At 48.4% G+C, this 14,879-nt stretch overlaps 1 protein-coding gene across 1 annotated transcript in view; it reads right to left on the bottom strand.

Annotated features, from left to right (window-relative positions):
• SEL1L3 (SEL1L family member 3) overlaps positions 1 to 13,890 on the bottom strand; it is a 142,200-nt gene extending 128,310 nt beyond the window's left edge. The window contains exon 1 of the mRNA XM_075545010.1: positions 13,320 to 13,890. Coding sequence (XP_075401125.1) covers positions 13,320 to 13,593 — 274 coding nt within the window. The 5' untranslated portion in view covers positions 13,594 to 13,890. The remainder of the gene's footprint in view (positions 1 to 13,319) is intronic.
• Between the last annotated feature and the right edge of the window lie 989 nt (positions 13,891 to 14,879).

The following is a 14,879-nucleotide window of genomic DNA, read 5'->3' as shown; positions in this document are numbered from 1 at the left end:
GAGACCAGAGAAAACTTAGTACTCTTCTCCCTAAGCCCACTGACATTACTTGGGTATCTTTCCAGCTGTGCCAATTCCTTTTCTGGCTTCAGAGAAAAGACACCATCTCTGCGAGTTTCCTGGGGGCAAGGAGATGCGCATCGGAGCCTGAGCCCGGGCCTCTGACCCACTCGGCACAGCAGGGTTGCCTCCCAAGGGACGAAGTCCAGTGCGTGGGCGAATAAAAGGTGGTTCACACGGGTATAATTTCAACCTCCAAAAGCAACTCCTAAATTAGAAGCTGGGCTCGGGTGGTATCCACATACTACCAAGAAGGTTGAAGACACGGGAGGTTCGGACTCTGGAGAAGGGGAGACCAGCTCCCCGAGCCTCCACTTTCCCTCTGTGACGAGAGCGAGAGAGGAATCCTGTTTTCCCAGGAGGCTGTAGTGGGGATTCCTGTGGCCAGGCAATGCGATGGGAAAGGTGTGTTGAAGGTTGTAAAGGGCACCTCAGTCGCCTGGCATGGATAAGCAGTTTGACGGGAGCCGTCACACACTGCCATTTATTGGGAGGTCAGCAAAAGAAGTCTGGCTGGTTACGTACACATAGTATTTATAATCACCAAACTTATCATTGTGGCTGCATCGTCCACTTGTGCTTCACACTCAAGTAAAATGGGTGCAAATCATTGCACTTGTATAGCTAGTGTTGACATTAATACCATATAGACTCAAGTATCAGCAGAGGTTTTCAGCACATTTTTAAAGCAGTTTTTGTGGTAAAATTCGGTGCCTTGGCTGATAGTCGGGTCAGCTTATACTCAAGGATATACGGTAATAGAAATACAGATATAGCAGATTTTGTTCTAAAGTCTGCATCCATTCCTTGCTGAAGCAAGACAACTGAAGAAAGTGAAATTACTTTAGAACCTTTAATAGTGGCATCTCCAGACCCCACAAACGTCGGCAACACAGATCCTGCTTTGTGGAATGGTTTTTCTTGTCATGATACAAAATACTGGGCCAAAGGAGAGCCAAGGGATTGTCAACATCACTACAGACTATTTGAAAATCCATGCTGAACTCTTCTGGTTGGTAAACAAGATTCTGTAGGCAGAATATCTCTTCAGGGTGCAAAGCTAATGGTGAAAATGATGAGAGAGTGGTTACTGTATCCTTTAACCAGCCAGTTCTGTGTGTTACTTTGTATCCTTTAACCAGCCAGTTCTCTGTGTTACTTTGTATCCTTTAACCAGCCAGTTCTGTGTGTTACTTTGTATCCTTTAACCAGTCAGTTCTGTGTGTTACTTTGTATCCTTTAACCAGCCAGTTCTGTGTGTTACTTTTTATCCTTTAACCAGCCAGTTCTGTGTGTTACTTTGTATCCTTTAACCAGCCAGTTCTGTGTGTTACTTTGTATCCTTTAACCAGCCAGTTCTGTGTGTTACTTTGTATCCTTTAACCAGCCAGTTCTGTGTGTTACTTTGTATCCTTTAACCAGCCAGTTCTGTGTGTTACTTTGTATCCTTTAACCACCCAGTTCTCTGTGTTACTTTGTATCCTTTAACCAGCCAGTTCTGTGTGTTACTTTGTATCCTTAACCAGCCAGTTCTGTGTGTTACTTTGTATCCTTTAACCAGCCAGTTCTGTGTGTTACTTTGTATCCTTTAACCAGCCAGTTCTGTGTGTTACTTTGTTTGCAAACTGTTCAGCCCTAGATCATTTCATTCTCAATTTGCTATGGATGAATTCAGTGATTGGTGCAACTCAATGGGAGCGATAAACAAACATGAAAGCTGTTCAGTTTAAAGTCGGTAAGTTGTCACGTTCAAATTGAAGACGTGGCTTTGACTTAACGTTGAACTAGAAGGTAAGGAAGTGCGGCCGTACTGGGAAGCCATCATGCGACACCTTGTTGCTGTCATTCTAACAATCACTGAACAGGGAATGTATTTTGGAGGGAGAAATGAAATGTTCACCGGCCTCCAAAACAGATCCATTTTTTGCAGGTCACATAGCAAAAACATGGGTAACACAGGAAAGGGCAACCCATTATATGTACCTAACTGAGGTCTGAAGAATTAACAAACATAATACGCGATCACGACTTCCCTCCTGCTCTTTCTCAGACCGACCATCTAAGAATTGCTTTAAATGCACATCTCCAACAACAGACAACTTGTCCTGCCATTTATCCACATTTACTAGCTGAGAAAGGCAAAACAAGAAAAACTGCAAATCAAGTACTCCACACTTTATGTTTATAAAATTGATTTCTCTAGGTACAGAGTCCGCCGGTGTGGCAACATTATCAATATGTCAGGCTATAAAAGAACGCAACAGGAGAGTTTGGGATGTAATGATTACGCCATAGCCATTTCCATACCATGCGCTGCACATTCACTTAATCTTGTAGCACAGAAGATGGTTGTCTGAAAGTAGTTGGTTTGTTTTGTTTCTACTATCCAGTTACCCCACGCATTTTTTTTGCAACCTATATTCATCGGTAGGTAGTTCTTAAAACAGGCAACAATTAAATATTAAAATGCCTTTGTAATACGGGTTGGGAAGCACGTTCTGCAGAAGTAGATGGCAATCCTGGAGTGGTACACTCATCTTCCAGATGCTCTCAAAGACATTGCTGAAGACCAGCCACCAAAAGGAGACACCAAAAGAGAAGCTGGAGACATTCACTTTAAAAAAATGCTAATCATCAGCTTACGCATTCCTGTTGATGATCTGGAATAATAGAGCCTAGCATTTTCATTGCACCAAGTCAAGCTGTCTGATCCCGAATTAAATTCGAAGACTAGCACAGATCCCTGCCAGCCATTAACAGGGCATTTGCACGATGCAAGAGAAGAACTGGAAAATTGCAAAATCACGACCAAACCAATCACTGCCAACTACTGATGCTCAAGCAGCCCGGTGCTGCAGAGGCACGAGAAAGAGGAAAGTCAGAGAGAGAAGTGTGTCAGCGGGATCGCTGAATGCTAGAGACCATCAATGGACACACCGGGACTCTGCACGAAAAGAAGGACAAAAGCGTAAGAAGTCCTTGCAAATAGATTTCCTTCCTAAGCAGTGCGGTTCTGCCTGAAGAACGCACGGAAGCAGCAAATGCACCGATGCAGGATCATCTTGACGACTTCACTACCACCATTCACCGAGAAGTGCAGTAATCTCATCCGTACATGAGAAGTAGGTTGACAGGTGCAGGAAAGACCATTTGTTCCCCTTGCCAAGGCAGGCCTGATTTCATGTGGGAAGACACAAGGTAATGCATATTTTCCAATGTTGAGATTGCTTTGTGTATATTCCTAACTTTGTAATGTGTTAGAGGTGAAAGTTCTATCTAAAATCAAAACGAACGTGGCACAGTCATGCACTGAGCTTCTAGCCACAAGGCCGGAGGTTCAAACCCACCAACTGTCTAGTCTCATAAAAATTCAAGTCTCAGAAACCCAAAGGAGCAGTTCCACTCTGTCCTCGAGGGCCGCTAAGCCTAGAGCTGAGTCTTTACATTTTCTCTTGGACACCTTTTCATTGATTCGTGCCCACAGAGGGTTTCCAAGGCTGCAACTCTTTACAGGAACAGAAAGCTTCAACTTTCTCCCAGGGAGCTGATGATGGGTTAGAACTTCTGACCTTGCAGTTAGCAGTCCAATGCTTACCTGACAGTGCTACCAGGGCTCCTTGAGGGAGAGCAACAGCATTTTACCGATTGCTCAAACTACTAAGTTCACTGACTCCTATTCTCTGTTGTACAACATGTGAAAATTTGATTTACATAAAAAACAGCTTAGTACCCTGAATTGACTAAAATTGTTATAATCCAGTACATCCCATTTCAATGAAATGGCATTTACCATTCCAGCATCCAACCACCAATATTTTACACCCATTCTCACTTATGGACATGGTTAGAATTTAAAGACCAGGTCGCTGTATGAACACCAACCAGCCTCATACACAAATGGAGGACGACTAGATCAGATAAAAAACTGGAAGCTGATCGCATCGTGACAGAACTGTCTAAAGACATCATCACATAACTACTAGATTGCATCAGTACACAACTGCCAAACCACTGGGCATCATGGCCCAATCACATCGACACAGAGCCTTCACCTGCAGAGCCAATATTACTGTCCCCTTGAATCTCAGCATTTATCACTGCTAAACAAACATCCTTAATGTACAAAATATTCGGTTATCAGACTGTTGAAACATCTGTTGTCCATGCAAAACATCACATAACATGATAGGTGATGAGTAAGGCGTTAGGTGCATTCTCATTGAAAAAGAAGTTATATCTCGAATAACTACAACACGGAGACACATATATATTCAAGGTCAAAAAGTATTACTAAAAAGGCACAGACCCTTTATTAACTATAAGAGTGTGGAACTCTTGTTTAGGCACACAGCTTCCTTCGAGATCTATACACTTCTGAAGATGGAGTCGCCATATCCCTTCCCTTTTCCATCTCTATTCCTCAAAGAATTCCGTGCTCGCCAACTTATACCACATCAAAGCGGCATTTGGGGCAGCCTCCAGGGTCTAAAATTGTGTTTCTAGGTAGATTTTTTTGAGTTGGGGGAAAACAAAAACAAGTCGGAAGGGGTATGATCAGGGCTGTGGGGTGGATAGGGTACAGTTCCCAACACAATCCTTCTACGGCAGCCCACGTTACCCCTAAAGAAAGAGCAGGTGCACTGTCATGGTGGAAGAGAATTCCTGGCCTTGTCCTCATCCATGCGGTTCTACGTTTTCTTAAAACGTCTTCAGAATATGCCCCCGTGATTGTCCCATGTCCTGTGTCCTTGGAGAACACCTAATCATGATTACCCGCCTGAAATCCCCAAGAAAACTCACCATGACCTTCTGAGCTGATCTCCCTACCTTGAATTCCTCTCTGGGACTTTCCCAACCTCCCTTCGGACACCTTCTCCATTTGAATCCTGCTTCTTTCTATGGGGTCCACATTCCCGTAAACTTGTTGCAAAGCCTTGCTGGTTTGGGTTTTGTTAAAAATTCACAATTATCCCTGACTTCAAAGTTATTATTAAAAAGTATCCTGTTCTGGAGGCACCCCCAATGAAACTGAGAAGCCTATGACTGAGAGAACTTGCTTGTAGCCATCCCCTGAGGGCAGAGACATGTTAGAGCATGTTTTGTTTGGAATAAACCTATGTATGTGTGGACTGGAACCCTAGTAGCAATCCTTTTTACCTACCCTGGTGTGCCTGTGTGTGCACGTGTGTGCATTGAGTGCAAGCAAGCACACGTATGTGTACATGTAAGCAAGGGGCCTTCAAAAGGTTCTGAGCAGAGAGTCACAAGTACACCATCCTCACAATAGTTATTATGTTTCAATCATTGTTGCAGCCCCTGAGTGGATCCATCTGGTCCAAGGTCTTCCTTTTTCACGGACTCTCTACTTTAACAGGTGGCCTGCTGGCTTACTATGTTGCACGTTGAACGGCTAACCACAAGGCCAGGGGTTCTAATCCAGCCTCTCTGGGAGAAAGATGCGGTTGTCTGTTCCTTGTAAGAATGTCAAGTGTCTGACGCCCAGGGAGACAGTTCTACTCTGTGCTGTTGGGTCACGGTGAGTCAGAAAGGACTAGAAGGCAGTGGGTTTGTTTTAATGAGTTGTTGGGTTTTGTTGTTGTTGTTTTTTACCAAGCATGATGTCCTCCTCCCAGGACTGGTCCCTCCTGATAGCATGTCCAAAGCACATGCATTAAGCTAACATCTCCCCATCCTCACTCTGGCTACGCTCCTTCCAACACAGATCTCTTCCTCCCACGGCAGTCCTCAGGATGCGCAGTCGTCTTTGCCAGCACGGCTATCTGAAGACATTCATTCCTCCCCAGGAGCCTTGGGGACGAAGTGAGTTATGCCTCGAACTTCTAACCCCAGTCAGCAGCTGGAAACCACCAGCTGCTCCACGAGAGAAAGACGAGGCTTTATGGGAGAAAGATGAATCTTTCCCACAAAGATTTACAGTCTCGGAAACTCACTGGGGCAGTTCTGCTCTGTCCTGTGAAGTCACAACCCGGCAGGATAGACGAGATGGCAGGGAGTCGTTTGGGTGTTGCGAATCCTTTGTCCAGCCTTCCTTCTGTGCTCTCCAGCTGTCACCTGAAGCTGAGGCTGTTAAAAAATACCGTGGGGCTTGACTCGGGTGCACCTTCGTTTCCTACGCAGCATCCTCGCTTTTGAACATGGTCAAGGGATCTTTGGCAGATCTGTCCAGTGCAAACGTCGTCTGATTCCTGAGCGCCGTGTTCATGGGTTGTGATTGTAGACCTAAGCACAGTGCAATCCTTGAAAAGCTCCATCTTCTCTCGACGTCGATGGTGTCTATTCATCCAATTGTGAGAATTTGCCTTTTCTTGACAAGGAGCTATAATCCATACTGAAGGCTGTAGTCGCCGGTGTTCATCAGGAAATGCTTCAAGTTCTTCACTTTCAGCAAGCAAGGTGGTATCATCTGCATAGGGTAGCTTGTAAGTGAGCCTTCTTCCATTCCTGATGCCCTACCTACCTTCTCCGATCATGTGCTCAGCATACAGATGGAAGAAGTTTGGGTAAAGGTTTGCGTCGTCAGACTTTCCCCGTCTGTGTGCTGAGCACATAATCCAAGAACTTGAACTAGGTGAAGAACGTTGATTTTCAACCACACAGTATCCCCATGTCTGTGTGAACAACCTCCACGTTGTTATGTACAGGTTGTGCAAGAGCACGATCAAATGGCCTGGTCTCCCCAATCCTCACCATGCTGTCCAGAATGCATGATGATCCGCACAGTCCAATTACTTTGCAGAGTCAATGAAACATAAGTAAACTTCTCTCTGCTAGTCTCTGCTTTCAGCCAAGATGCATGTGACAGCATCAACGGTGTCCCTTGTTCTATATCCTCTTCTGAATCCGCATGTGTACTTGCCACTGGTTTTGTTGAAAATAGGGGTTCCTCCAAGGGCTTGCAAAACTCTCTCATGTGAGCTCCACTGCCATGGCCATTGCCAAAGCCATTGTTTCCCAGTGACTGATCCTCCTCCTGTACGTCCAATGTTTGTTCCCACTTTGGTAATCCCCCTGTGTTGCTCTCTCTCGATTCTTGTTCACCGACAGTCACATGAAGAAGCCTTTACTATATGTGATGGTTGGAGTTTAGGTCAACTAGGCATTCCTGGGTGAAGGTAGGGGTGGAGTCCCAACCTATCGATCAGGTTGCAGTCTAATGACACCTCCTTGGAGGTGTGGCCTTCTGGGTAACAGAGACTGAGCAGAGCCGAGTTCTCTTTGGCCCTTCACCTTCTGCTAGAGCAGGATCCTGCCTTTAGGTTCTGAATCTGTTACACTGGCTGCCAATCCCAGCAGTCATCAGTGGGCTGCTGAAAGTGCATTCATTCAATTGACCTTGGATTCATTTGCCTCTGTATCCACCAGCCTATGGCCCACCCTGGCGCCCTCACCCTACTTCCACAGCTACTCCCAGAAGTGGACTGGAATTTCTGTGTGAGCCATTTCTTTTTTTTTTTAAACATTTTATTAGGGACTCATACAACTGTTATCACAATCCATGCATATACATACATCAATTGTATAAAGCATATCTGTACATTCTTTGCCCTAATCATTTTCTTTCTTTTTCTTTTCTTTTTTTACATTTTATTAGGGGCTCATACAACTCTTATCTCAATCCACACATATACATACATCAATTCTATAAAGCACATCTGTACATTCTTTGCCCTAATCACTCTCAAAGCATTTGCTCTCCACTTAAGCCCTCTGCATCAGATCCTCTTTTTTCCCCCCTGCCTCCCCGCTCCCCTCTCCCTCATGATAATCCACAGATTGTTATTTTGTCATATCTTGCCCTCTCCGGAGTCTCCCTTCCCCCCCTTCTCTGCCGTCCATCTCCCAGGGAGGAGGTCGCATGTGGATCCTTTTAATCAGTTCCCCCTTTCCAACCCACTTACCCTCCACTCTCCCTGCCTCGCCCCTCACACCCCTGGTCCTGAAGGTATCGTCCACCCTGGATTCCCTGTACCTCCAGCTCCGATATGCACCAGTGTATAATCTCTGCCCTATCAAGTCCTGCAAGGTAGAATTCAGATCATGGTAGTTGGGGAGAGGAAGCATCCAGGATCTGAGGGAAAGCTGTGTTCTTCGTTGGTACTACATCGCACCCTGACTGACCCGTCTCCTCTCCTAAACCCCTCTGTGAGGGGATCTCCAGTGGTCGACAGCTGGGCCTCGGGTCTCCACTCTGCACGTCCCCCTTCATTCACTATGGTATAGATATATATATACATACACATATATATATACACATACACACACACAAACACACACACATATATATACATATTCTTTTTTTTGCATGATGCCTTATACCTGGTCCCTTTGGTACCTCGTAATCGCACCAGCTGGTGTGCTTCTTCCATGTGGGCTTTATTGCTTCTGAGCTAGATGGCCGCTTGTTCACCTTCAAGCCTTTAAGACCCCAGACACTATCTCTTTCGATAGCCAGGCACCATCAGCTTTCTTCACCACATTTGCTTATGCACCCGTTTGTCTTCAGCGATCGTATCATGGAGGTGTGCAGCCAATGATATGATTTTTTGTTCTTTGATGCCTGATAACTGATCCCTTTGGGACCACGTGATCACACAGGTTGGTGTGTTCTTCCATGTGGGCTTTGTTGCTTCTGAGCTAGATGGCCGCTTGTTTATCTTCAAGCCTTTAAGACCCCAGTCACTATCTCTTTTGATAGCCGGACACCATCAGCTTTCTTCACCACATTTACTTGTTCACCCACTTTGGCTTCAGCAGTTGTGTTGGGAGAGTGAGCATCATAGAGTTCCAATTTAATAAAAGAAAGTATTCATGCATTGAGGGAGTGCTTCCGCCACCTTAATACTAAACCTATAAATGTAGACACTTAGATCTATTTCCCCATCCTCCTATATATATTTGCATGTACATGTCTTTGTCTAGACCTCCATAAATGCCCCTTGACTCCCAGCTCCTTCCTCCATCTCCCTTGACTTTCCTCCTGCCCCACTACCATGCTCCGTCTCCACCTGGGCTACAGCTACACCTCTTCTCTACACAACCTTACCCTTGATCGTTCCCCACCAGGCCTGCCACTCCCCCTCTCTACCATTTTGGGTCCCATGTTGTTCCCTTGTCCCTGTGTTTGTTAACACCACTTCCTTACCCCCCTACCACTGCCCCACCCCAAGTCCCATTGTCGGTCCCATTGTTTTTCCTCCAGATAGTTCATCCAGCCTGTCCTATTCAGACAGACCTGTGGAGGCACTAACATGCACGAAAACAAAACAGAGGAAAACAAAGCAACAGTATACAACCAGACAACAAAAACAAACCACTGACAAAGAACAAAACAAAACACTTCACAAAAGAAAAGCTTGTAGTTCGTTCAAGGATCGTTTGCTGGCCCTTAGGAGCGTTTTCCAGTCCAATCTGTTGGGGCACCACGCCCTGGCCCCAAAGTCCACTTTCAGCATTCCCTGTGGACCTTGCCACTCCATTCCCTTGCTGTTCCACTGCACTCCCCCAGTGCTTTGTCTCAGTGTGGTGGGATCAGGTCAGGTGCAATTCCCACCCTGTGTGCTGTCCCCTGTATCGCCCTTAGTCACTGAGGGGCATCATGTCTCATAGTGGGGCCAGCCATGTTGTTCTCTCTGTGGACTGGCTGTGAGCCATTTCTTGATATAAATCTCTTTCTATATAGAAACACATACAGGTGTCACTGGACTTGCTTCTCCAGAGAACCCACGCTAACACACCGTACGAACAAGCCCAGTGTCCTTCCCCTCCGTCCTCAAGGGTGTCTCCTAGAACACTTCCCACTGGCACCGCTGCACTCTCCCCAATGTCTTTTGCAGACAGTGGGGAAGGAGCATTCCCCTTTTCCATTAAGCAACCACAGCTGGGTGAACAGAGTGCGTTCTGCTCTTGGAAAAGGTATTTCTCTGTATTAAACTTTTATTACATTCGTTCTCACCCCAAAAGTAATCCTCTAAGGAAGGTGGGGGAGAAAGCCTTGTGAAGTTATGAAAAAATAACAACGGGAAGGAAAAATGTCGTACATGGCCAGGATCTGGCCCAGAGCCCTAAGGACTCAGTCCAACTTGTCCCTAAATCGTGTCATTTGAAAACATCCAGCGTGTACCTCTGGCCACTCTTCAGTGAGAAACACACTCATTCCCCAGCAGGAAATGGCATCACTCAGCCCTCATGACATGTCTGGAAGGAGCTCTCAGGCTCGGTGGTGAATCGGTAGGATGGGAACCCAAAATTCAGCTGTTTGAACCCACTAGCAGCTCTGAGGGAGAAAGATATGCTGGTCTGTCCGGGAAAACCCTGTGGGGGCACTACTGCTCTGTCACAAAGGGTTGGTACGAGTCAGAACTGACTCTATAAATGGGTTTGGTTTGGGTTAAAAGCCAAGGTCAAGCAAAGTGGAGGTTGCACATGCCTCATGTCACGCCTTTTTCACCAATCAGCCTCGCAGGGGAGACATTCCACACTGGGGACAGCCTGGCCATCTCCCTGGAAGAGGTTGGCGGGTGGATCATCCTGTGGATTGTGTGGGGTCCTGAGAGGCAGTGGTGGCTCCAAGGGGAAACTCTCGCCTTCAACTTGAGTGGCCCAAGTTCAATTCCTGGCCAGTGCACCTCATGCGAAGCCGGCAGCTGTCTGTCTGTGGAGGCCACTGGCATGTGGCAGGGCTGCGAAGCAGGCTCCAGTGGGGTGGACTAAGAAGACACCCTCTCCTCTCACCACCAGACCAATAAAAGTGGGATGAATGTAAAAGTCAAATGAAAAAGTGCATGCCCCTTGACTGATTGCAGACAGTGAATGGCCCGTCCTGGCCTAACCCCAACAGGCCCACACGGAACACACGATTACTCCGGCGTCTTCTCCTACGTTCTCCTTGGCAACCTGGCACCAACACAGAATAAGCCAAACACAGACGACGATGATGACTAGGATTAAGTTGCTGGCTAGCATAGCAAAGGACTCTCGACGGAGGTCAGGAGCCTGGGTGGCTCAAGGCTAAGCACTTGGTCACTAAGCGAAAGGGTGATGGTTCCAACCCACACGAGGCTCTGCAGGAGAAGAGACGTTGCAATCTGCTGCTCCCAACGCAGATGACAGCCCGGGAACGCTTTCACAGAAGGTCACGGGCATTGTGACACTCAACAACAGCAACACAGAAAGGTCTAGTAATTATTGCCTTCCAAACCGCCACAGCCAGTGGCCACTCTAAGGCCCCATAGGGACCCACAGGGTCGCCACGAGTCAGAGATGACTCAACATGAACTGGTCCTGGTTTGGTTTGGATACACACACACACACACACACACACAAGTAAGTGCACACAAAAAAACAAGTCCGTGTTTGCGTAGGGTCTAGAGTCTAGTGAAGAGCACGGGGTGAATGCCAAGGTCCTAGCTTTGCTCTTGTGCTTTGTCACCCAAGATGTTATCCTGGGGGGACACTGGGTGAAGGGCGCTGGGGACGGGCTGTGCGGTTGGTGCCACTTCTCATGAGTCGGTTGTCATCTCAAGATGCAGATTTTAAAATCCCATCACAGGGACTCATCCTGTGGCAATGGCTTCTGGAGGACTATCATTCACGTGGCTCCGGCTTTCAAATCAACTACACAGTGAATGACAATCCCGGGGACTCAAAACAACTCAACCATCGAGTAGAATCTAACTCATAGCAACCCTATAGGACAGGGTAGACCTGACCTGCTCCTGTGAGGTTCTGAGACTGTCACTCTTCATGGGAGTAGAAAGCCCCATCTTTCTCCCCAGGAGTGGCCGGTGGTTTCAAACTGTTGGCCTGATGGATGGTAGCCCAAGGCAGAACCACACCAAGAAAATAACCACGGTCATCTCCAGATGACACAGAAGAAGAACTGTGAACCTAGGGTCTTTAAGTCGCTCCCCACACCGGTCCAAAGGAAGACTAGGAGGCCACAGACTCAGCCCGTGGAAGAGCCACCATCACCGTCCACCTCTTTGCTCCATTTGTCCAACCCTTTGGTCACTTCTACCATGAAAGTCCTGCTAGAAGCCCTCAAGCATCAGGGTCCACACCAGGTCATGGGGGACTTGTTTAAAATGCTGGTTCCAGGGTCTCTCCTCCTGAAGGGTCTGTTTGGGCAGATAAAGAATGGGAACCGGGAATGTGCATTTTCCACAAGGGTCGTGACTGTGACACAGATCACCCTAAGATGCACTCTGGAAAGACTGAACAATGCTGCGTGGATGTCTGGGAGCTCCCCCCGCCTGGGGCCTGGTACCAGCGGAGGTGGCCTCAGACCCCCAGCAGCCTGTGGATTGTGTGGGGTCCTGCGGGGATTGTCACCAAGGAGTTGGGACTCTCTCCTCATCACCACTGCTTGTTGCTTGTGTGGCACACAACCGCATTCCCTTGTGTAGCAGACAACTGCATCCCATGGAATTCTCACAGGCCTGCTGGGCGGGAAAGGTGATGCACTGTGCCCATGCCACAGATAAGAACACGGAGGCTGGAAACGTCCCAACATGGCAGAGCCAGGAGGGAAAAACCCTCCTGGCAACCACTCTGTGACCCTCCCTCCCTGCATGACTCCAAGGTTCCTCCACGCTCCCCATCGCCCCTGGAAGGAGACACTGCACTGTTTTGATTCAACCCAAACTTGAGTTGGTCTTCCCAGGGGAGAGGAGGAGTTAGATGAGAAAGAGAGGGTGTCCCCAGCCCTTGTGGCAGGAACTTAAAATGTGCCCTTTCAACCTACAAACCAACCAGCCAACTCGCTGCCATCAGGTCGATGCTGACACATCTCGACCCTATAGAGCAGGGTAGAGCTGCCCCTGGGGGTTCTGAGACTGTAACTCTTTATGGGAGTAGAAAGCCTGTCTCTCTCCCTTCCAACATAATGCACTGCCCTACAGGAAACCCTGTGGCTTTCTGGAACTTTATGGGAACACAAAGCCTCATGATTTTGAACTGCTGAGACGCCTAAGCATTGCTCTGCCTGGGCTCCTTAAAAGCAGGTCTAAACCTCTCCAGGCTTCCCTTCCTGGGACCCTTCATGACCCTCGTGGGACCTGTTCTCTCATTCAACCCCTCTCTACCTTCCTGCTTTCCCTGGCTGGTTCCAGAGGCTTCTGCAGACAGTGGCTCCCCTGCCTTCGCTGCTCCTGCTCAAAGGCCGCTGCCCGCCCACCCCATGAGGGCGCCAGCCATCTGCAGAGCAGAGAATGAGGTCCCGAGCCTGCAGAAGGACTTACCATTCTCCAGAGGGCACCGGGGGATGGCGTTTGCGCGCAGGTTCCAAATATAATCCGTGTTCCACTCGAGGCACACTTGATGGTCTTTGAAAGGGCGTTCAAAAGGCGGCACGGTCTTGAGCAGAGTGTAATTCTTGGCCACCGCATAGAGCGAGTTCTCCTCCCACTTGACACGCAGGTCCCCGGCGCGGTGCCTGTGGGTGATCCAGGCGCGCAGGACCACGGCGGACACGGAGATGGAGTGCCGGATGAAAAAGTCGTCGCGGTACACCATGATGCTGGGGAACCTCACCTGCACTGTCTGTGTCCTGCTGGTGTGAAGGTGCTTCTCGTTCTTCCACCTCTTCTTGTACACGGGGACGCTGCTGCGGAACTCGGACGAAACCACCGCGTCCAAGTGCACCACGCACGGCTGTGAGCACAGATACTCCACCGACACCTCAGAGACGTTGCGCACGCTTCCCTCCGAGGCGTGGAAATAAATGAAGTCCCGGAACACCGCAGCGCCGCTCCGCTCCGCGTTGGGGACCACCGACGTCGTCAGGGAGGTCTGCCGGCCCAGAGACGGAACAAAATTCTGAAAAGAGGAGAAAAAGGTAGGCTTAAGATGATTATTAGCGATGCAACCTCACGCCCAACCACTGCCATCAAGTTGATTCCGACCCATAAGCAGCTCTACTGGGCGCAGGGGAACTGCTCCCTGGGGTTCCCGAGGCTGTAGGTCTTAATGGGAGCATACCGCCTCAACTTTCTCCCTCAGAGCGCAGGGTAGGTTCAAACTGCTGACCTTGGGGCTACCAGCCCAATGGGTGGCCTATTACAGTCAAAAAATCTTTATGGCAACGAAAAGTCTCATTCTTCCCCTGGGGAGCAGTTCCCTGGTGTTTCAAACTGCTGACCTCGTGGATAGCAGCCCAATGTGCAAGCCGCTACACCACCAGGGCTCCTCCATAGGAGACGGTGAATCATCCTTTTCCTCATCCAAGGGAAAAATATTTTTAAAAGAACTCAATCGACATAAATCAATGGGTGTGGAAGATAAAAAACGCCAAAGCCAACACACACACACACACACACACACACACACACACGGAGACGAGGCCACGTTCAATGCTCTCCCCAGTCTCAGTGACATCTGCTGATCAAAACGTTCACTTTCAAAGTGACTTGGCAATAATGGCAGAGCTGCCCGCTTTCCAGACCAAGCCCTCCGTTTCCATCAAACCCAGTCGCCGGTGAACCTGCCTTAGCTGGAAATAGAGACGACGCAGCTTCAGACCCTTTGAGACTGTGGTCCTGCCTTCAAATGGTGGCCGGAAGCTACCAATCAAAGTGTGGGAGAGAAGTTCAAAGTGCACCCAGAGGGAACATGACAAGGATGACAGGCCTGGGAACCCTCTTCTCCTAGAGGCAGGAGCCAGGGCCCGGAGGGCCTGGCAGAGTCGCCCGTCGAGCTTCCGCTGCTGAAAATCACACAGAGGCGGGCGTGGACTGCGGACTGTGTGGCCTGAGTCTTCCTCCATGGCTAGTGCTACAGGTGCCCAGAAAGCTTTTAGCTCC

Source organism: Tenrec ecaudatus, chromosome 3, assembly GCF_050624435.1.
Source record: "Tenrec ecaudatus isolate mTenEca1 chromosome 3, mTenEca1.hap1, whole genome shotgun sequence".
In the NCBI taxonomy this organism is placed as follows: domain Eukaryota; kingdom Metazoa; phylum Chordata; class Mammalia; order Afrosoricida; family Tenrecidae; genus Tenrec; species Tenrec ecaudatus.
This window is presented reverse-complemented; position numbering and strand designations above follow the sequence as displayed.